General features: G+C 43.5%; 2 protein-coding genes and 1 non-coding gene across 3 annotated transcripts in view; 1 reads left to right on the forward strand and 2 right to left on the reverse strand.

Annotated features, from left to right (window-relative positions):
• The window catches only part of LOC129147526 (zinc finger protein 665-like), a 331,685-nt gene that overhangs the window by 67,242 nt on the left and 241,740 nt on the right, over positions 1 to 22,703 (forward strand).
• LOC114229592 (U6 spliceosomal RNA) lies at positions 2,337 to 2,443 on the reverse strand. Its single transcript, XR_003615595.2, has one exon. It is a non-coding gene; the product is annotated as a U6 spliceosomal RNA (small nuclear RNA).
• On the reverse strand, positions 8,725 to 18,134 carry LOC129147740 (zinc finger protein 883-like). Its single transcript, XM_054711038.1, has 3 exons — positions 17,941 to 18,134; positions 16,314 to 16,440; positions 8,725 to 10,265 (listed from the first exon to the last, which is right to left on the reverse strand). Exons 1-3 carry the CDS (start codon positions 18,124 to 18,126, stop codon positions 8,779 to 8,781), a joined length of 1,800 nt encoding a protein of 599 aa, XP_054567013.1. The 5' UTR covers positions 18,127 to 18,134; the 3' UTR covers positions 8,725 to 8,778.

Raw genomic sequence — 22,703 nt, forward strand, 5'->3', positions numbered from 1 at the left:
AGCGGCGAACCTGAAATGCCTTCTCTGAGCCCCCATTGGCTGAGCCTGGTAACATTCCATGCGTGGCCTTGTGGGTAATGTAGTTTCTCCGCTCCAAGGCCAGGATCCTGTATTACTCAGTTGACTCCAGGACTGGATTTAGGGTCAAACAGCCCAAGAACACACCAAGTGTACTCTGGGTCCTCTAGCGCCTTCAGGGGAGGTGATGTCTGGGGCAAGTTTGTTTCTCCTGCACCTGCTGTGGCTGGTTTTGCGTATCTTTCTTCAGGACCTGCTCTTTCTGAAGGGCAGGCATTGTTTCTTCATTCCAGACTCAGCATGAGTCTCCTTCATCTGAACTGTAGCTTGCAGAGGCTGCTCAAGTCTCTAACTCGATCTAACCTGCCTCCATTGAATCCATTATACAAAGTTAATGTCACAAACAGACCCTCATCCTTAAGAGCATCTGCTTCTGATGCCACCGGAAGTGTCAGCTCTGCCTGGGCTGCAGTGTGCATAAGATGGCCCAGAGACATGTGAAAAATGCTCCAAGTGACTGGTCACCAGAGAGATGCAAATTAAAGGAACAATTAGGTATCACCCCACCACTGTCAGAATGGCTGTCATCAACAAATTAACAAAGGACAAGTGCTGGGGAGGATGTGGAAAGCAGGAACCCAGTTTACTGCTGGTGGGAATGCAAATTGTTACAGCCATTATGGAAATCAGTTTGGTGTTTTCACAAAAACTTTAATATGGAACTGCATCTAATCCAGTGCTTCACTTCTGGGAATATATCCTTGTCCCAAGAAGACCCCAGGAAAGGTTCTGGGGCGTTCATTTAAGGCGTCCCTTGAGATAAACTTTAACCGTGCAGGAATTGGGACAAGACAGTCAAGTAGTTGCTGATGGAGAGACAGAGATCCAGTTCAAATTACTGAGGTCTCCTGAGGGTCAAACTCTGTGCTGGGATCAAACGGGAGGCAGACAGACAGGCGCTCACTCTGAAAGAAGGTTCCCCTGGAGAAACCACTGCAGCTGAGAAATGATGGCGTTCCTCTGAATATGGGGAGGCCCAGGGTAAGGGCTCTGAGGTGTAAAGGGAATGGGAGGAAATGCATAACTGTAACCATGGAAACAGGAGCTGCAGCTGAGCCACCCTGGTCCTCATCCTGCACCTGCTCCAGTGAGGGCTGCACATCAGTGGTAGAGACTGTGTCTGACGCTGGAGAAAATAATGGTTAAAATCCGGCCCCTTGAACCTTACACTTGAGTGTGGTGTAAACTTGGGGAGCTGACTTCATTTCTCAGATACTGACTTTTTGACTTTTTCCCCCCAGCGATTTGATGAGTTTCCACTTTTCTAGGTTGTTGTGAGAATTAAGAGAGAAAATGTTTAAATATCTAACCTGGGAATCCTGGCAACAAGAACTCAGCTTGGCCCTAACCGGTTTCGCTCAATGGATAGAGTGTTGGCCTGCAGACTCAAGGGTCCCAGGTTCGATTCTGGTCAAGGGCATGTACCTTGGTTGTGAGCACATACCCAGTAGGGAGTGTGCAGGAAGCAGCTGATCGATGTTTCTAACTCTCTATCCCTCTCCCTTCTTCTCCGTAAAAAAATTAGTAAAATATATTTTTTTAGAAAAAGAGAAAATGCTCAAAAATCTAACCCTGGAATCCTGGCAACAAAATAAGTGCCATAAATCATCTGCATGTCACATTCAGCCAAGTGAGACTCAGGGAACTCAAGTCAGTCCCCTGGAGATTCACAGGTGGGCGCACCACAATGAGACCTGAGTGCCCACAGCACCTGCCTCCCTGCAGCAGAGTCAGTGGCTTCCTATAGGTCCCATTTGTCACTAAAATGCTCCTGAAGACAAAGGTGCTTGTGGACATCGGGGGAGTGAGCAGTGCCTGGCCTGGGAATGTCTCCCCAGGCAGGGGCTGAGGTACCAGGAGAGGGAGAGAAAGGGAGAAACATGAATAATAAGAGAGAATCATTGATCAGCTGCCTCCTGCATTCCCCATGGGGATTTAGCCTGGTGCACAGGTATGTGCCCTGATTGGCAATGGAACTGTGAACTCCTGGATTATAGGTCCATGTGGAACCACTGATCCATTCTGGCTGGGCTATCTTCACTCATGTTTTTAACTCTCTCTCCCTCTCTCTTGCTCTATGAAATTAAAAAAAAAAATGATTTAAATATAAACTAAAATATTAAAAAGTAAAAAAATTAAAAAACATATTATTTCAATACAAAAAACTTTTATTTCCTAAAGCAAAAAATGCACAAAATGAGTAAAATTCTAATACCTATCTTTGTTTTTCAATGTCTTTTAAAAAATATTTTCATATAAAAAATATGGACTGCTCAACGAATTTGTGTGTCATCCTTGCACAGGGGCCATGCTAATATTCTCTGTATCGTTCCCATTTTAGTATATGTGCTGCGGAAGCAAGCACTCCACTATCTTTTTGTTAAAAAAAATTGCCTCTACCATGGGAGCATAGGCTACCTAGAGACAGGTACCTACCACATCACCCTGCTTGGCCCCGGACGATGGCTGGTTAGCCAGAGAGAGATAAGATTCCTCAGGGAAGGAACAACCTAAGACAGGCACAGTCGCGGAGGGGCCATCAGGAGAGTACTTGGGGGTCAACAGAGGTGGGGCACAGACCCTCACCCCCCCCCCCAACTTTGCAGGGGCCTGAACCCTCACCGCTTCTGAGGGAGGTCTCCTGCCCCCATGGCTGCTTAACTTCCCATGCCCAGCTTCAATCGGGACCCGGGTAACAGACAGAGGCTTGGCCGACAGCAGCTGCCCTCTCACTGCAACAAGACTTGTTTGAGTTGTCTTGTACCCATGGTGTGGGGAAGTGGGTTTTTGATATCTAAATCCAGCCTATCACCAGGAATGCTCAGGGCCTCCTCAAGAAGGCAAATAATCCTTTCCACTAATATTTACAGGGTAAAATAAGATTGTTGTTAGAGTATTAAATTTGACAGTAAAATAGTAGTCAAGTTTTCAGGCTAATTGAAATTGGCTAATTGAAATAAGCAAATATTCTAGAAAAATTAATGGTACTGGACAAAAAGTTGTTCCTAAATTGTTAATTAAAATTTTTATTGGTAGTTCATCTTATGGTAAAATTGTGTAACATCTAATGAAACTAAAGCAGTCATATTATAGTGAAAAAATTAAAATTTAAAAGCTATCAAGACACATTATAAAATTTTCAAAAGTCTCCTAATATTTAAATCAAAAAAGGGGGGATAATAGAAGAATATCATGTAAGGAAAAATATCCCTTAAGTAAATTACATCTAGAAAATTTTTCCCTTAGAAAATTAACTTCCATTTGTAATGCTAACAGCAAGACACCCATGTAAAACATACATTTGGTCAAAACAAGCCAAAGGAAAATCGTTTGGGCAAAAAATGAAAAAGGATCACCAAATTTATAGAAAAGATTATTTTATTAACCTTTGGTCGAGAATATGTTTGTATATTTTCAGAAAACAACTCCGAGACCATGTGGATTCCTGCAACAGAGTTGAATTGACAGGACTACTCCAGCCATGAATACAGAAGAGAAGCAGTCCAGAGATGGAAGATGTTGACGACGCCTTGCCATACTAGCAGTCAGCAGCTGTGCGTCGCTGCAGGTTGCCCAGGACCAAACCAGAGACGGTCGGACCTGCATTACCACCAACCAGAACTGAAATAACATTGCTGACATGTACACATAAGGAACTGTTTGTCATTGAAATTGGGACTCAAGCCGAAACCGGTTTGGCTCAGTGGATAGGGCGTCGGCCTGCGGACTGAAAGGTCCCAGGTTCGATTCCGGTCAAGGGCATGTACCTAGGTTGTGGGCACATCCCCAGTAGGGGGTGTGCAGGAGGCAGCTGGTCGATGTTTCTCTCTCATCGATGTTTCTAACTCTCTATCCCTCTCCCTTCCTCTCTGTAAGAAATCAATAAAATATATTTAAAATATATATTCTTATATATTTTATATATTCTTATATATTCTTATATATATATATATAAAGAAATTGGGACTCAAAAGAACTGTTGGCCCACAAATAAACTCACTACAGATTGATTCATTTGCCTTTCAACATAACCAGTATTGCTTGTCTCATTTTCGGTTCTCATAAGTGTATTTCTAGTAGCACATGATCTCACTCATCTAGGGGAAATGATGAACAACACAGACTGATGAACAAGAACAGACCCGGAGACAAGAAAGCATAGATCAGACTGTTGGACCTCAGAGGGATGGTAAGGGAGGGTGGGGATAACGGGGAGAGATCAACCAAAGGACTTGTGTAAATCCATATGAGCCTAACCAGTGGTCACAGACAACAGGGGGGTGGGGGCATGCATGGGGAGGAGTTTGGGATGGGAATGGGGGGGATGAGGATAAATATGTGATACCTTAATCAATAAAGAAATTTAAAAAAGAAAAAGAAAAAGAAAAAAGAAAATTGCCTCTATAAATCAACAAAGGATCAGCGCTCAATTTTCTTGAGATATTAATGTTTATTGCATGTAACATATGTAAAATTGATTTTCTTGAAATATTAAGCAAAAATCTCTCTATATAAAAGTCAAGCAAACAAATAGCAGAATGACCAGAACAACTGCTGGCTATGAAGCACACTGCAGCAGCCAACTGGCAACAGCCCCTCCCCGCAGCCGCTCTCACCCCCAATAAGTCCCCCCCACCCTGATCACTGAAGTGTGACCCTCAGTAACTCTAAGTAAATGCTCTCCAGCCATCATAGACCAGGAAGTTGAATGACAAGTGATCTGGAGGAAAACTGCTCAGGGTCTGGACCCTCAATCAGGTGACCAGGAGAGGTGTTTAGCACAACCCCCATCTTCCATGTTCTCTCTCCACTGCTGACTACCAAGGAGGGCAGCCACATCAAACCAGGGCCTCTCTTTAGAGCAGTGGTTCTCAACCTTTCTAATGCCACAACCCTTTAATACTGTTCCTCTTGTTGTGGTGACCCCCAAACAAAATCATTTTCGTTGATACTTCGTAACTGTAATTTTGCTACTGTTAATGAATCGTAATGTAAGCAGATTGGTGGATTAATGTCTCGGGGATGTCCCGGCGCAGACGCAGGTTATGTCATACTCCGCCCACCAGTTGGGGGAAGGGAGTATCTATAGAAGTTCAAAGTTCTCCAGCATCACATTTAGGTAGAGCTGTCTCTGACCCTCCACAAGGAGGCTCCCTTCCTCTTGGAGAAGTACAGGGCAATGTCCTCAAAGGTCACGCCAACCTGTCAGAATGGAGACAAGAGCTGTCTCTGAGAAACAGTCCGGCCTGCACCCTCTCCAATCTGGGACCATCGAAGGATGTCCTACTGCTGGTTTACAGGGATCGGGCCTAAGCTGACAGTTGGACAATCCTCTCGCAATCCAGGACTGCTGGCTCCAGCCACCCACCTGCCTGCATGCCTGCCCGCCTTATCAGCCCCAACTGCCCCCGTGCTACCTGCTTACCTCTATCTGCCCCCGCTGCTCAACTCCAAACTGCCCGCCCCCGCTGTACTGATCACCTCCAACTGACCCCACTGCCGGCCTGCTTGCCCACAACTGGCCTCCCTGCTGGTCTGCTTACCCCCAAAGGCCCCGGCCCCCACAAGCCTGATCACCCACAACTGCGCTCCCATCCTTGCCTGATCACTCCCTGGCAACCCAATCTGCCAGCTCCTCAATCTTTTCATTTTTCAGCACCTCCTTGAGCTGAGGCCAAGGCTGGCTGTAAGCAAGTATTTGGGATTTATTTATCTTCTATAATTGAAAATTTGTAGCCTAGATCAGACGCCAGGGCTGGCCAGAGCGGGCGGGAAGCTTTGCTTCCTCCATCACCGGGGACAACCCAAGCCTCTTGCTCGCTCCAGCTCCCTGGCCATCGACATCTTAGTTGGATTAATGTGCATACTCGCTCTGATTGGCTGGTGGGCATAGCGGAGGTATAGTCAATTTAAATGTTTCTATTTTATAAGATAGGTTTCCTTATTTAAATGCACCCAATGACAAAGGTGCTTGTGGGCTTTGGGGAGTGAGAAGTGTCTGGCCTGGGAATGTCTCTGCAGGGAGAGGCTGGAGTTCAAAGGAGGTGGAGAGAGGGAAAAAATCAAGGCTGAGAGAGAATCATTTATCAGCTGTCACTTGTGTGCTCCACACTCCAGATCTAGCCTGGGCACAGGCATCCTCCCTGACTGTGAATGGAACTGTGTCTTCCTAGTTTACATAGAGGCTTAGTGAACAAAATTCATGCACTCAGGGGGATCCCTCAGCCCGGGCTGTGCCCTCTTGCAGTCCGAGAGCCATCGGAGGATGTTCCACTCACAAAGGTAAATAACACTTATATCCATATAAAGAATTATACAGAGTCCTAACTGGTTTGGCTCAATGGATAGAGAGTCTACCTGTGGACTGAGGGGTCCCAGGTTCGATTCCAGACAAGGGCATGTAACTTGGTTGTGGGCACGACCACAGTGGGGGATGTGCAGGAGGCAGCTGATCCATGTTACTCTCATTGATGTTTCTAACTCTCTATCACTTTCCCTTCCTCTCTGTAAAAAATCAATAAAATATATATTTAAAAAATAAATAAAATAAAAAGAATTATACAAAAATGTTTTTTCCAGGTTATTAGCAATAACCAAATATTTATTAAAATGGAAATGATGGTGATAAAGATATGAATATCCACCAGAGCCCTAGCTGGTTTGGCTCTGGATAGAGCACCGGCCTATAGACAAAAGGCTCCTGGGATCGATTCCAGTCAAAGGCCCGTATCTTGGTTGAAGACTCCTCAGCCAGGGCCATGGTCACAGCTGATGCAGAGGCAACCAATCGATGTGTCTCCCTCACATCAATATTTCCATCTGTCTTTCCCACTCTCTTGCACTCACCAAAAAATTTAACGGAAAAATATCCTCGAGTGAGGATTAAAAACAACGACAAAAAAAAATATCTATCACCAAAAAAAAAGTTGAGATACAAATATATCTTTTAAAAATCTCCAACAATTTACAAAATAATTAAAGCTGAAAAACGATAGAAAAAGCCAAGGTCTTTATTAAGATCAGCAAACAGATTAAATGAGGTCATGAAGCAACTACACAGTCACAGATATGATCAGTATTGAGTGCAATGATGGTTTCAGTTTCATACACGTCACGATTTATGAAACACTACACTTAACAATTTACTCATTACAGTTGTTAAAAGAATGGTTCAAGATAAAACAAATGTACGTTCACCTATTTTGGAATAGGTTTGGCAACTCTATATTCAATTCACATACTTATGCCCTCTGGGCAAGTCTAATACCACTGACAGGAAATGTAACAAACAATGAAGAACTTTCACCCAAACCCACTGGAATGCTGACTGGGTCACAAAAGCCACATCTCCAGCCTAAAGACACCCTTTTATCCTCTTAGTTTTGCTGCCAGAGCACCAATGGCTCTGATGGGAACATCTGAGAAGCTACAGGAAGCCACAAACCTCTTTATTATAATCAATGACAATGACTGCTGCACAGAATATAAACATGCCGGGAGTCCCTCAGATCTGTGCACACACCACTCCTGTAGTCTTTTCGTCAAAAAAAATTTCTGGGTGCAGGTTTAAATGAAGACCCTTCCATCTACTAGGCTGCAGTCTGGTCTGACAATTAGGTCAGTGTTTCTGCAGTGAAAGGGGTTCCCCTCACTGCAATGGTCCTCCAACCATGACCAGCACCCGTGGAATTGAAGGCATTAGGGCACATGACCGTCTGCAACACCTGGACAGGAGGTTCCCATCAAATGTCATAGCATCCCGAAATCAAGAAAAAAATGCACCCTGCTCCCAGACATACTTGAGGTTGTCACAGCTACCCTCTCTTTGGAGTAATCTGTGTCTCAAAGCATCCATCTTCACATGAGGACTAGAGTCCACAGTGTTTCCTAGAAAATTATGGGAAGCAACGTAAATTTGGCAAAAACTGCTGAGCTAATTTCTGCACCATAGTCTTCCCTCAACCACAAAAATGTTTTTCACATCACCGTGCTTGGAGAGCCCAGATCTCCTTATAAACTAACCCACACAGTAAATAGGACACCAAGATTAAAGAAGTCTTAGGAAAAGGCCTTCATTATTTTGCAAAGAAAGAGACCTGAGACTGGCAGTTCTCCCATTCATGTCTTAGACACTCAATAAACTCATTACTAGCACCTAGGGAAAGTGTGTGCCTGAAAATGGCAGTCCCTCTGCAACATTATCTTTTTGGGGAACAACAGTAATCATTCCTATGGGAAAACTCATGACAGGGAAATAAGACTCAAGGGCTCAGGTATGCCTACTTTTTTCCAACAAATCAGACAACAGAGTTAGCTTCCCTGGGCACAAGAGGATGGTGATTGATGCCATCTGTAGGGGCCTTATAGGTGGTTCAGGTGAAATACCTTCAACAACAGAAATATGCAGTGACATAAATCTGGCAGAACTTCTCTGTATGTTACAAAGTGCAACATAATTACATAGTATTCCAACATAAAAACAAACACACACAACACCAAAACACTTATGGAAACTTTACATAATACAGGTGAGTACATGTATGAGATAAAATTCAGAAAAATGAGGATTCTCAAATTTTCTTGTACTATTTATTAAGTCCTATCTAAGAAACTACATTTCCTGCACATCTAAGAAATTTCTCATATTTGGACTTTTATGTGGAGAGCAAATTTAGAAATATACCTGAGAGATACCTCACATTAATTACACTCATAATGGCTTTGTCTAGTGTGAACTCTCTGATGATATTGGAAACCATTCTTACTTTTAAAAGATTTCCCACATTCACTGCATTTATAAGGCTTTTCTCCTGTATGATCTATCTGATGATTACGAAGGGCAGGCCTACGTGTAAAAGACTTCCCACATTCACTGCATTTATAAGGCTTTTCTCCTAAATGAAGTCTCTGATGTCTACGAAGGTGGTTGTTAGCGGTAAAAGATTTCCCACATTCACTGCATTTGTAAGGCTTTTCTCCTGTATGAAGTTTCTCATGACAATGAAGGTAAGTGCTCTGGGTAAAAGATTTCCCACATTCACTGCATTCATAAGGCTTTTCTCCTGTATGAACTCTCTGATGATTATGAAGTTGAGACTGATTGATAAAAGATTTTTCACATTCATTGCACTCATAAGGCCTTTTTCCAGAGTGCACTCTCTGATGATTTTGGAGATTACTGCTACTTGCAAAAGATTTTCCACATTCACAACATTTATAAGGCCTTTCTCCAGTGTGAACTCTCTGATGATATTGGAGACCACTGCTCCATCTGAAAGATTTCCCACACTCACTGCATTTATAAGGCTTTTCTCCTGTGTGCACTCTCATATGATACTGGAGATCATAAATCCTTGCAACACATTTCCCACATTCACTGCATTTATAAGGCTTTTCTCCTGTATGAACTCTCTGATGACAACGAAGGGAAGTGCTCTGGGTAAAAGATTTCCCACATTCACTGCATTTATAAGGCTTTTCACCTGTATGAATTCTCTGATGTTTATGAAGGACAGGCCTCCGGGTAAAAGATTTCCCACATTCATTGCATTTATAAGGCTTCTCTCCGGTGTGAAATCTTTGATGATGATGGAGGCCTCTGCTATTGGTAAAAGATTTCCCACATTCACTACATTTATAAGGCTTTTCTCCAGTCCGAACTCTCTGATGAGGACGAAGATAACTGCTTCCAGGATCTTCCTCACATTCTTTTCTGGTGTAAAAATCTTTTCTCCTTTGAAACTTCAAACCACCCATGGAAATATTATTTGGCCTGTCCCTGGTCTGATCAGCCTTTAGGTAGAGATGCCCTGACCAGGAGAGTGTGCCCTGCCCAACCTCCCCACAGGTGAAATCATTCTGGGACACATTGAAATTGCAGATCTTTGCAAGTGACATCCTCTCCACACCCCTAATGAAAGTGTTCTCTCTCACATGCTGCTGCTGCTGAAATTTTGCACTGAAATAAAATTGTTTTGCACATGCCCCACACCTCAGCTGTATCTGTCCATGTTGTGTTCCCTGCAGCTCAGTCAAGTGGAAAATCCTTCTCAAGACGAGTCCACAACTCTCACAGGGGTGGCTCTTCTGGGAAGACAAGGCTAACTTGCGATTCCTGGCCTGTGACACTCTTACAGGAGCGTTCTGTTCCGTCGGTACCTCCGCATTCTCTGCTCCACAGCAGCAACCTGAACAAAAGGAAATGCTGGTGAAGTACATGTTGATCTTATGAAAACAGATTATTTTTGGGAAAATGGTTTCCCTGTCATGACTAGGCATGATTCCATGGAATGATTTTCAAGACAAGTGAGTTGAACTCTAAGGAAACAGCTGTTACACATTAGCTGGCCTCAGAGGTCAGTCAATGGTGAAAATCTCACCAAAACAGGAACAAAAGCTTAGGGTGGGAAACAAAGAAGACAAGAAGGCATTACTCATTGTTCCTCCACGAACGGCTTCTTTTAGGACCTTTCGTGCTGGGGACCTGCGTCAGTGTAGGATAATTTGCATGTGCTGAAAGCCATACAACACAATGGTATTGAAGCACAAGATGTTCACGGTCAATATAATAATACGTCTGCACTCCAAAGCTCTGCAGGCATGGACCTCGGTTGGTTTGCAGTAAAGAGGGACCTGTGAAACAGGTAGAGGGGCAAGGTCTAGGGAGGTTAAAGTTATCTGTGGGCATGGAATCTGAGTAGAAATGGTCATTATTACACCTGACGAGCAGGCAAAGTGTCAACAATAAGACAGCAGAAGTAACACTGGATGAGGAATGGGTCATGGAAACAAAATACTTTTGAACAAAATGGGTTCCTAGTTATGACTTTAACACAGCCCTGGTGTCAAAACCTTCCCAACAGGCCTTCACCAAGGCAAGACCGCCTCTGGGTCCACCTTGTCCTTCATAAAGTCATGTTTCTTCTGGGATGCACAAATGATTCCTCCCCATGAATCCCAACTGGGTCAAACGTGGGATTCAGATGATATAAATCCAAAAGAAAAACCAAATAGATGTATGGTGAGCACTGTTATGGAACTACAAAGCACAACAGAGATCATGTGGAAAGAAATCTATGTGAGTGACATCAGCAGGATGGCAGAGTAAGAAATATGATAACCCTGTCCGCTCTCAGAACAAGTGGGCAGCTCTCCACGAAGAAAAACAACTACAAGGGGTTAAGAGTACAATGAAACCCTGGCCGCTTTGCTCAATGGTTGGAGCGTCGGCCTCCACACCGAAGGGTCAAGGCTTTGATTCCTGGTCGAGGTTACACCCCTGGGCTGAGGTTGGCTCCCTGCCACGCCTGGTGGGTGCGAGAGTCAACCAGTCAATGTGTCTCTCTCACATCAATGTTCCCCACTCTCTCCCCGCTCCCTCCTTTCCACTCTCTCTGAAATGCACCATTGTAAAACACACACACACACACACACGTGAGGATTAAAAAAAAAAAAAATGGGGGCTGAATTACAAAGAGATGACCAGAGTGGGTTAACAAACATATTTAGCTAGGGTCAATGTGGGTGCCCTGTCCAGAGGACATGGAATGTTCAGGGCCAATCTGAGCTTGGGAATCTTATCAGAGTGTTCAAGGCTAATTTGCTATACACAGTCACAAAAGCAAGGACACAGAAAGCTATACTAGTCACTGTGCAGGCGTGCGCTTCTATAACCCAAAGACTAAGGTCACTATTTCGAAAGAGGCCTCTTTGGTCTACGTCGGTATAAAGTATGTTACTGACCAGGCAGTACGCACCTGCTTGGTTGGATTGCTGTGTTTGCAATGGCTGCCATGTTAGCAGCGGCTACTTAGTAAGGCTCCTAGGCTGGCTCCTACGTTGGGGGCTGCTTCGTAGGGAAGACACAGTGTTAACCAGCCAGCACGCAGCTCTCTATTTTATGGACTACTGTGCAGGACTTTACTTGGAAGAACTGTTTTCTCTAGTGGCTCCTTGTAGCAATGGCTACGTGGACTGCAATAAGGACTCCCTTATATGCCCACCACTTCCCATATCTTCTCCATCTAATACCCGGCATCCATAATTGTCCAGTTCCTGGCAGAGAAGGACCTGTGCTCTCACAGTCAAAACAAGGGTCAGAGTTTCCTCCATCACTCACTGCTCCTGTACTAATGTTGACCCTATTGGCCTGCTCTGTGAAAAACTCTGGACATTTCTGTATTTGTGAATCACAGAAATCTGTGCAACACTTGTGAACTCTCCAAGGTCTACTTAATGAGCTGACCCCATGATATTCATCAGCATGCATCCAAAAAGAAATCCCTTTGGCAACAACCTATCCCAGGAATAAAATAAAAAACTATGTTCTCAAAGCATTTGCCACCAAAGCCTCTAAAACCGTCACTTGTCAATAAAAAAGTAATAATTTACTCCCAAAGCCACTGTGGACCCATATACTTTTGTTATTCTAACCTCAGCTCATGGAGCATCAAGGATACTAGGCTATTGGGACTACCTCAAACCTGAAACAACACCCACCCGGTCAAAACCCTTGGTTCCATAGGCCAATGAATGTATTTCTTCAGCTAGAATTGGTCCTAGAGCTGAAAGGAGTCACTGCTTCATCAAATGTGTAGACATCGACACCGGACTAAAAACAAGGACACCATCTACTAATCGATACCAAAGAAATGGAGAGCACATACAGCCTGATAAAGAATCCAAAATATTTACCTTTTATTTTTTATTTTATTTTTTAATATATTTTATTGATTTTTTACAGAGAGGAAGGAAGAGGGATGGAGAGAAACATCAATGAGAGAAACATCGATTCAGCTGCCTCCTGCACACCCGCTACTGTGGATGTGCCCACAACCAAGGTACATGCATGCCCTTGACTGGAATCGAACCCGTGACCCTTGAGTCTGCAGGCCGATGCTCTATCCACTGAGCCAAACCAGCTAGGGCCAAAATATTTATCTTTTAAAAGAGTATCAAAAGCAGACATAAAGAATATGTGCTGTCCATGACAAGTCACTAGAAATCATCCAGGTGGAAAGAAGAAAAATAAATTTAAAGAATACAGCAAATTAAATTAAGTAATACCATAAAGTTAACCTATAATTTGCATTATGGGAATCCCAGGAAACACTAAGGGTGTTGGTCATGGAACGAGAGAGGAGAGAGAGAGAGAGAGAGAGAGAGAGAGAGAGAGAGAGAGAGAGAGAGAAGGGGTGGGGTATGGAGAAGAAGAGGGTAGAAATTTTATTTTTTTTAAATAAACTGAAACCAACTTCTGTAATCTGAAAATACAAATGTTAACAATCAAGAACAGAACTACAGCTCCAGACTGCTCCAAAACCGCCCAAGCAAAGGAGGAGAAAACTAGCCCTTGCTGTAGCTCCTGCTGGGGAACACACAGTACACAAGGGTACACCAAGAGTGTCCACCTCAAGTAACTGGGAGGCTTACCCGTTGAACCAATAGGACACCTAGTAGACAAAACTACCCTACCAACTCAGGGAAGCAGAGAATATGAGAAGGCAAGGAAACAGATCACAAACCAAAGAAATGGAGGAGAATAAGCGACTGGACATAGAGTTCAAAACCACGGTTATAAGGTTTTTCAAGAATTTCATGGAAAAGGCCGATAAATTCAATGAGACCCTTGAGGATATGAAAAAGGACCAACTAGAAATTAAACATACACTGGCTGAGATAAAAAATATTATACAGAGACCCAAAAGCAGACTAGAGGATTGCAAGAATCAACTCAAAGATTTGGAATACAAAGAGGCCAAGGACACTCCTCCAGAGAAGCATGAAGAGAAGAGAATTCAGAAAGTTGAAGATAGTGTAAGAAGTCTCTGGGACAACTTCAAGCGAACCAACATCAGAATTATGGGGGTACCAGAAGAAGAGAGAGAGCAAGATGCTGAAAACCTATTTGAAGAAATAATGAACGAAAACTTCCCCCACCTGATGAAAGAAATAGACTTACGAGTCCAGGAAGCGCACAGAACCCCAAACAAAAGGGATCCAAAGAGGACCACACCAAGACACATCATAATTAAAATGCCAAGAGCAAAAGACAAAGAGAGAATCTTACGAGCAGCAAGAGAAAAACAGTTAGTTACCTACAAGGGAGCTCCCATACGATTATCAGCTAATTTCTCAACAGAAACCATGCAGGCCAGACGGGAGTGGCAAGAAATATTCAAAGTGATGAATAGCAGGAACCTACAACCAAGACTACTCTACCCAGCAAAGTTATCATTCAGAATTGAAGGGCAGATAAAGAGCTTCACAGATAAGAAAAAGCTAAAGGAGTTCATCACCACCAAACCAGCATTATATGAAATGCTGAAAGGTATTCTTTAAAAAGAGGAAAAAGAAGAAGAAAGATAAAAATTATGAACAACAAATACATATATATCAACAAGTGAATCTAAAAGTCAAGTGAATTAAAAATCTGAGGAAGAGAATAAACTGGTGAACTTAATAGAATCAGAGGCATAGAATGGGAGTGGATTGATAATTCTCAGGGGGAAAGGGGTGTCTGTGTGGGGAGTATGGGAAGAGACTGGACAAAAATCATACACCTATGGATAAGGACAGCGCAGGGGGAGGTAAGGGAAGAGGGGGGGTAGGAACTGGGTGGAGGGGAGATATGTGGGGAAAAAGGAGAAACAATTGTAATCTGAACAATAAAGATTCATTAAAAAAATAAATAAATAAATAAATAAATGAATATATATATATAAAAAAAAAAACACAATCAAGAACATGCACTCTCACAGGTCCCTGTATGGATTCAATGCAAACCGTACTGTCTCTAGAAATGTTATAGTAAGATGGGAAACCATAAAAATCTTAGAAGAATCCACAGGCAGCAAAACAGAAGAAGGGAAAGATAGTTTCTTCAATGAATGGTGCTGTGGAAATCACTACTCACATGTAAACACAAAAATACTGGACATTGCTGATAAAATGTACCTCAACCTGCATGACAGAAATGAATGTCAGCCCTAAAATTGAAAACTCCTCAGGACAATCTAGAGAAAGAGTTTTGGAGGTATGTTTTGGACAGGATTTTCTGAATGTGACACCAACCACCACTCAAAATAGAAAAAACAAACAGTCCAGATTGCAACAAATAAAGAAATAAAGCTTGCCCTAACCGGTTTGGCTCAGTGGATAGAGCGTCGGCCTGCGGACTCAAGGGTCCCGGGTTCGATTCCGGTCAAGGGCATGTACCTTGGTTGCGGGCACATCCCCAGTGGGGAGTGTGCAGAAGGCAGCTAATCGATGTTTCTCTCTCATCGATGTTTCTAACTTTCTATCCCTCTCCCTTCCTCTCTGTAAAAAATCAATAAAATATATATTTAAAAAAAAAAAGAAAGAAATAAATAAAGCTTATTCACAGCACAACAGCAATAACCAAAATGAAATGAATGGAAATCTAAAGAACAGAAGAAAATACTTGCAAATCATATGAAGAAATCACTTGGAGAGAATGTGGATTCACTTCTGATCAGCACAATAAAGCGAATATTGCAATATGGAAAGAAATTCACACAAATAGGTGGAGTTCCCAGGGAATAAGAAAAGTATGTTAATACAATAGTGCAGGCTAATAACAATGCAATGACTGTCTGAAAAGCAAACTCGATATCACTTCATTACAGATACATTATTCTAAGCACCAGTAACCAGTATCTGAGCTGCTAGAAACAAGGTGGCACTAGACCTGCTGAAGGCAGGGCTGTCAAAACATGGACTTTGTAGAAAAGCAGGTGTGGGTAGCAATAACTGCAAAGCACAATTAAGCACATGCAACAGTATGTGTTCCTGTATGTTGTAAGCAATTAATATATAAAATATACTAGGTCGTCAATAGAATGTTTCACACAAAAAATAGGTATAAACCAGGATTAGGATGTACAAACATTTCTTCAAAAAAATAGGTACAAGTGACCAACAGGAATATAGAAAATTATTTCCTCTCATAAAAAAGTGGAATCCCTCAGGCTTCCTGCAACACTACCAACCACAAGTCCTTCCCTGTGAATGTAGTACAGCGGGGAGAACTGGGACTTCAGGAATAGAAGGGAGCAGGGGAAACAGACCCACCCTCCCCAGGACAGCAACTACCCAGGAAACTGGAAAATCAAGCAGAACCACAGTCTACATGGGAGGACACAGCACACCCTGGGAGATGGGGCCTGGGAAATGGCAAAGCCCAGTCCAGGTCACTGTGAGAGTGAGGGTCTTACCCAGCGAGGATACAAGTTCAAAGTTCTCCAGCATCACATTCAGGTACAGCTGTCTCTGACCCTCATCAAGGAGGCTCCATTCCTCCCTGGAGAAGTACAGGGCAATGTCCTCAAAGGTCACGCCAACCTGTCAGAATGGAGACAATTGACACCAGAGTTTCTCTGTGAGAATCAGTAATTCTCCTGACACATCCCCACCCTCAACCTCCTCCAGGGCACCTGGTTAGTGTGGACACCAGGCCCTAATGCCAGTGCAGGCTGCTCTCTCATCACAGTCCCATTACTCACTGGGATTGCCCTCAGCAGAGCAGCTGGGTTGGGTGGGAAGGACTGGGGGAGGGGAGGGGAGAGAGCAATGCCATTTCAGGTCTGGGCGATGCCTGCAGGACCCCAGCCTTCCTGCCCAGCAATCCCACTGCAGTCTCCTAGATCATGCCTCCAAGACACAGCCAAGCCTGGGTTTATGCTTCGCTTTTAAGTCCCCACACCAGGTCCCGGGACCATCAGCTCACACTTCCTCCAGATGTGCACACCACTGGGTAACCTTTAACCTTGTGGACCAAAGGGGCCACATGCTGACCTGACAAGCTCAGGCGAGGCCTGCATGGCAGTCCTGCAAACTCAGAGACCTAAAGGAACCAAAGGATGGTCTGAAATTAAACTTTAACTAAACGCAGTGATGCTGGGCAGTTACCTCCTAGGCCAGTATCTTCACTGAAAAGATCAACCTTTTCCTTCACTGAGCCTATCTGTGTTTTTGCAACTATGATAAAAAAAAAACCCTTGAAATGTCTGGGCAACTTGTAACTTCCCTTTTTCTGGAGCCCCTGGGGCACAACCCAATGTGGTGGGTGACAGGACAAATACCACAAATTCCTTCATTATCATGTTAATTGTTCCTGCACCCACCTAAATACGTGTCCATCATTTTACTTTTTATCCAATCTCAGGGGTATCCCATCGCTTTGCTTTATCCAACCTCATTAATCCATCACCAATGAATTTCATGTAACCCACCTATGTCCCTCCTGTGACTGCAATGTACAAATACACATGTAACCCGCCATTCTGGGGATCCTTATCTCAGTTCATTGTGGTTCTGCTTCCCGGCATATGTGGACAGTTTGGCTCAAATAAACTCACAAAAATTCTTTACAGGTTTCCATGGTTTAACTACGTTAATAACCTCTTCCCATCTTCAGCACCCTGGTTCACTCCCTCAGCTCTGCCCCCTTCCTGCTCCAATGCCACTGGATCTCGCTGGACTCACCCATGAACTTGGCACATGGCATGGAGAGAAGCTTGTCTCCCAGCCGGGTCCAGGACCACCCCCGGCCTCTGTGGGACCCCACAGCCGGGAAAGCCCCGATGAGGCTGTGCCGTCCTCCCTGCAGCCTCTGATCTGTCCGCCCATCCTCACAGCCCACACCCTCAGGGAACCTCAGATGCCAGTCAGCCCTGTCCTCTCCGCCCTGCACTGGCTGTGCCTCAGAAGCCACAACGCTCCTCCCTCCCCTCCGCCTCCCTCACGGTCCTCCACGCGGACTGAGCTGCCGGACGTGACAGATGCCCCTCAGTCTGTGGTGTCTGTGAAGGAGGAAGTGAGGCCTGGGGGACTGGAACTCACCTCAGCACGTTTCCTCAGCGCGGGCGCCGCCATTGCTCTCTGTGGGCCGAGCGGGGCGGGAGCGGCCGGAGTAGAAGCCGCTGCAGGAATGGCGGTGCCTGTCCCGGCCCTGGCGTGGGTCCGGGCGGCGACTCCGAGCTTCAATCCCCAGTGTGAGCTGTGAGCACCACGGGAGGCTCCGTCCATGGGCTGTGAGGCGGGGAACACCTGTCTCCACCTTTCCCACCCGACGCTGCGACAAGGGAAACCTGGTCGCCTCAGACAATAACACGAGAAGACAAAATCCCGCCAAGAGCGTTACTGGTCCCGCTCTAAAGAAGAGGCCAAACGGAAATGCCTTCTCTGAGCCCTCATTGGCTGAGCCTGTGGCATTCCATGCGTGGCCTTGTGGGTAATGTAGTTTCTCCGCTCTAAGGCCAGTGTCCCTTTGGATTCAGGGTCAAACAGCCCAAGAACACACCAGATATACTCAGGGTCCTCTAGCGCCTTCATGGGAGGTGATGTCTGGGACAAGTTTGTTTCTCCTGCACCTGCGTGGCTGGTTTTGCATATCTTTCTTCAGGACCTGCTCTTTCTGAAGGGCAGGCATTGTTTCTTCATTCAGGACTTTTGGCACTTGGTGCCTTCAGGCTAACTGTAGCTTGCAGAGGCTGCTCAAGTCTCTTGCCTCCATTGAATCCATTATACAAAGTTAATGTCACAAAACAGACTCTCATAATTAAGAGCATCTGCTTCTGAAGCCACTGGAAGTGTCAGCTCTGCCTGGGCTGCAGTGTGGACAAGATGGCCAAGAGACATGTGAAAAATGCTCAAAGTGACCGATCACCAGAGAGATGCAAATTAAAGCAACAATTAGGTATCACCCCACCACTGTCTGAATGGCTGCCATCAGCAAATCAACAAAGGACAAGTGCTGGAGAGGATGTGGGAAAAAGGGAACCCTAGTTCACTGCTGGTGGGAATAGAAACTGGTACAGCCATTATGGAAATCAGTTTGGTGTTTTTGCAAAAAAAATTAATATGGAACTGCATTTGATCCAGTGCTTCACTTCTAGGAATATATCCTTGTCCCAAGTAGGAAAGGATCTGGGGCGTTCATCTAAGGCATCTCTTGAGATAAACTTGAACTGTGCAGGAATTGGGACAGTCAAGTAGTTGCTGATGGAGAGACTGCTCTTCATCAGCAGGACCGAGGGGAGGCTTAGGACCAAAGAGACCATGGGGTTTAATTTTAAGTTTAAGCATGCAAAAATTAATTCAATTAACTACCGGATGAATTACACCTCATGAAACATATGCAGTTGCAAAGCAGGCAGCTTTTTTTTTTTTTTATTTTAAATATATTTTATTGCCGAAACCGGTTTAGCTCAGTGAATAGAGCGTTGGCCTGTGGACTCAAGGGTCCCAGGTTCGATTCCGGTCAAAGGGCATGTACCTTGGTTGCATGGCGGTACCAGATTTATTATCAAAAGATGGCAACCTAACAGAAGAATGAACAGGATCTGCAGAGGTGAGGTTGTTCTGATTCCAAGAATTGATTTGTCCCCATCTGACACTGGCCTCAGTGTTAGAATAAGTTTAATCAATGTATCAGTCATTGTCTTTGTCAATATTGTTTTTATATTATGTTTTTGTTCTTTTCATATCATGTCTTTGTTGTTATATCATGTTGTTGTTTATTTATTAATCAATTTATACATTATTTTAATGTACACTTTACTAATTTTCTTTCATCTCTGACACTTCTATTATAAAAAGAGGGGGAAGAGAGATATTAAAATATTTCTTCTAATTAATTTGCTTTCAATGTGCATGAATTCATGCACTGGACCCATAGTTTTAAAGAAAGAATTATTGACCAAACAAAATATTCTCTAAAACAACGGATGCCAACCTTTCGGACCTCATGGACTACCAGTGGTTCCTGGACCACCAGCTAACGACCACTGCCCTAGGATGTGGAGCATATGAATACCTCACACACTTGTGAAAAAGGCCAAAAGATACAATTATTTTATTTTTAAGGAATAGTTTATTGATTTTCAAAATATATATATTTATTGACTTCAGAAAGGACGGCAGAGAGAGAAGCAACAATGATGAGAGAGAATCATTGACTGGCTGCCTCCTGCACACCCCACAGTGGGGTTTGAGCCAGCAATTCCAGAATGAACCCTACCTGGAATTGACCCATGACCACTTGGTTCATAGGTCAAAGCTCAATGACTGAGGCATGCCAGACGGGCAATTTTATTAATTTTTGGAGAGAGAAGAAGGGTGAGGGAAAGAAACACAATGCAAGAGTGCAACATAGACAGCCATTTCCTATACACCCCATTCTGGGAGGCTGGCCCACAAGCCAGGGACACACCAAGCAATTCAACCGGCAACCCTTCTTTACATGGGATCACACTCAACCAACTGAACCACAACATCCATGATGATATATTCAGTTTAGACCACAATGTTCTAATCTTTGTAAATTTAAACATTCCAATGCTCAACGATTCAGATTATGGACTCAATTTTTGACAAAGGTAAATAAATCTTATATCCATATAAAGAATTATACAGAAATGTTTATCCAACTTTTTCAGAAATACCCTAATATTCATAAAAGTGGATAAGCTATTGGTGATATATTTATCAGAGAAAAAAGATGAATTACTAATATATCTTTAATTAAACTCCGAGTATTTATGAAACATAACTTAAAGCAGTAAAATACTTAGAAAAAGCAAAGTACATTACTCAAATGGAACGGAAATCCACGGTTGCTAAGAAAGCTGTAAAGAACAGGGACGGATTATAAGAGGTCATGAAGCAATTACACAGTGACAGATACGGACAGCATTATGACTTTAATGATGGTTTCAGTTTCATGTATACATGAAGATTTACGAATTACCAAACACCTATTTTACACATTATAGCTTTTGAAAATGGTTCAAAATTAAAAAATATGTAAGTTCAAATATATTGGAAAAATAGGTTTGGCCAATGAATATTCAATCTACTTTTTTTAAAAAATAATTTTATTGATTTTTTACAGAGGAAGGGAGGATAGAGAGTTAGAAACATTGATGAGAGAGAAACACCCATCAGCTGCCTCCTGCACACCTCCTACTGGGGATGTGCCCACAACCAAGGTACATGCCCTTGACCGGAATCGAACCTGGGACCTTTTGGTCCGCAGGCCGACACTCTATCCACTGAGCCAAACCGGTCAGGGCCAATTCCACTTTCTTATGCCCTCTGCTTGAGACTTTTGCCTCAGTGACAGAAAATGTAACAAGCAATGAAGAACTTTCACCCAAACCAACAACAATGCTGGCTGAATCACACAAGCCACATCCCTAAACTACAGACAACCTTTGCCTTTGTCCTTCCTTTTCTGCCAGCGCACCAATGGCTCTGAGGTGAACATCTGAGAGGCTACAGGAAGCCACAAAACCTATTGATTATATTCAATGACAACGACTGTGTCCACAGAAGATAAACATGCCTGGAGATGCTCACATCTGTGTACACACCGCTCCTGTAGTCTTTTTCTAGAAACATTCCTGGATGCACGTTTAGATGAGGAACATTCCATGTAATGGGCTGCAATCCCCTCTAAAATTTGTTAGATCAGTGTTTCTGCAGTGAAAGGGTTTCCCCTAACTCCAATGGTCCTCCAATCAGTGACCGTCACCCATGGAACTGTAGGCATTAGGATACATGGCCCTCTGCAAGGCCTGGGCAAGAGATTCCCTTCAAGGTACGAGCATCCCTTGAAAATAAAACAAAGTTCATGCTGCTAGAAGATATACTTGTGGTTGTCACAGTGGAGTGACCTGTCTATGGAGTGATCTCTGTGTCCCAAAGCATCCATCTTCACATGAGGACTACAGAGGCCACAGTGTTTCCTAGGAAAATGATGGGCAGCAATGTAAATTTGGCAAACACTGCTGAGCTAATTTCTGCACCATGCTGTTCCCTGAAAAGCAAAGAATGTTTGAGACCCCATAAAAGTTGTTCACCTCATCATGCTTGGAGAGCCCACATCTCCTTATAAGCTAACCGACAGAATAAATAGAACACCAAAGATTAAGGCTTAGGAAAAAGCCTTCATTATTTTACAAAGGAAAGAGACAGGAGACTGGCAATTCTGGCATTGATGACTTCTGCACTCAACAAATCCATCACTGGCATGTAGGGAAAGTGTGACCTTGAGAATGGCAGTCCCTCTGCAATACTATGTTTTCTGGGCCAACACTAATCACTCCTAAATGCCAACTGGTGAGAAGGAAAACCACTAAGAACCAAGGGCTCAGGTGTTTCTAATTTTCTTCAACAAATTAGACAACAGAGTTAGCTTCCCTGGGCACATGAGGATGGTGATTGATGCCATCTGTACGGGCCTTATTTCAGGTGAAATACTTTCAGCAACAGAAACAGGCAGTGATATAGATCTTGTAAATTTTGCAACAAGTCTCTGTATATTGGAAAGTGCAACGTAGATACATATGGTTCCAACATAAAAACAAACACAACAGCAAACACACTAATGGGGAGTTTACATAATGTGGGTGATTAAATGTATGAAATACAATTTAGACTAAAGGGCCTTCACAAAATTTCTTTTTTTTTTTAAAAATTAATTAATTTATTTATTAAAATTTCTTTATTGATTAAGGTATCACATATTTGTCCTCATCCTACAAAATTTCTTAGACTGCCGAAACCGGTTTAGCTCAGTGGATAAGGCCTGTGGACTGAAA

This window comes from Eptesicus fuscus, chromosome 21, assembly GCF_027574615.1.
Source record: "Eptesicus fuscus isolate TK198812 chromosome 21, DD_ASM_mEF_20220401, whole genome shotgun sequence".
NCBI lineage: Eukaryota > Metazoa > Chordata > Mammalia > Chiroptera > Vespertilionidae > Eptesicus > Eptesicus fuscus.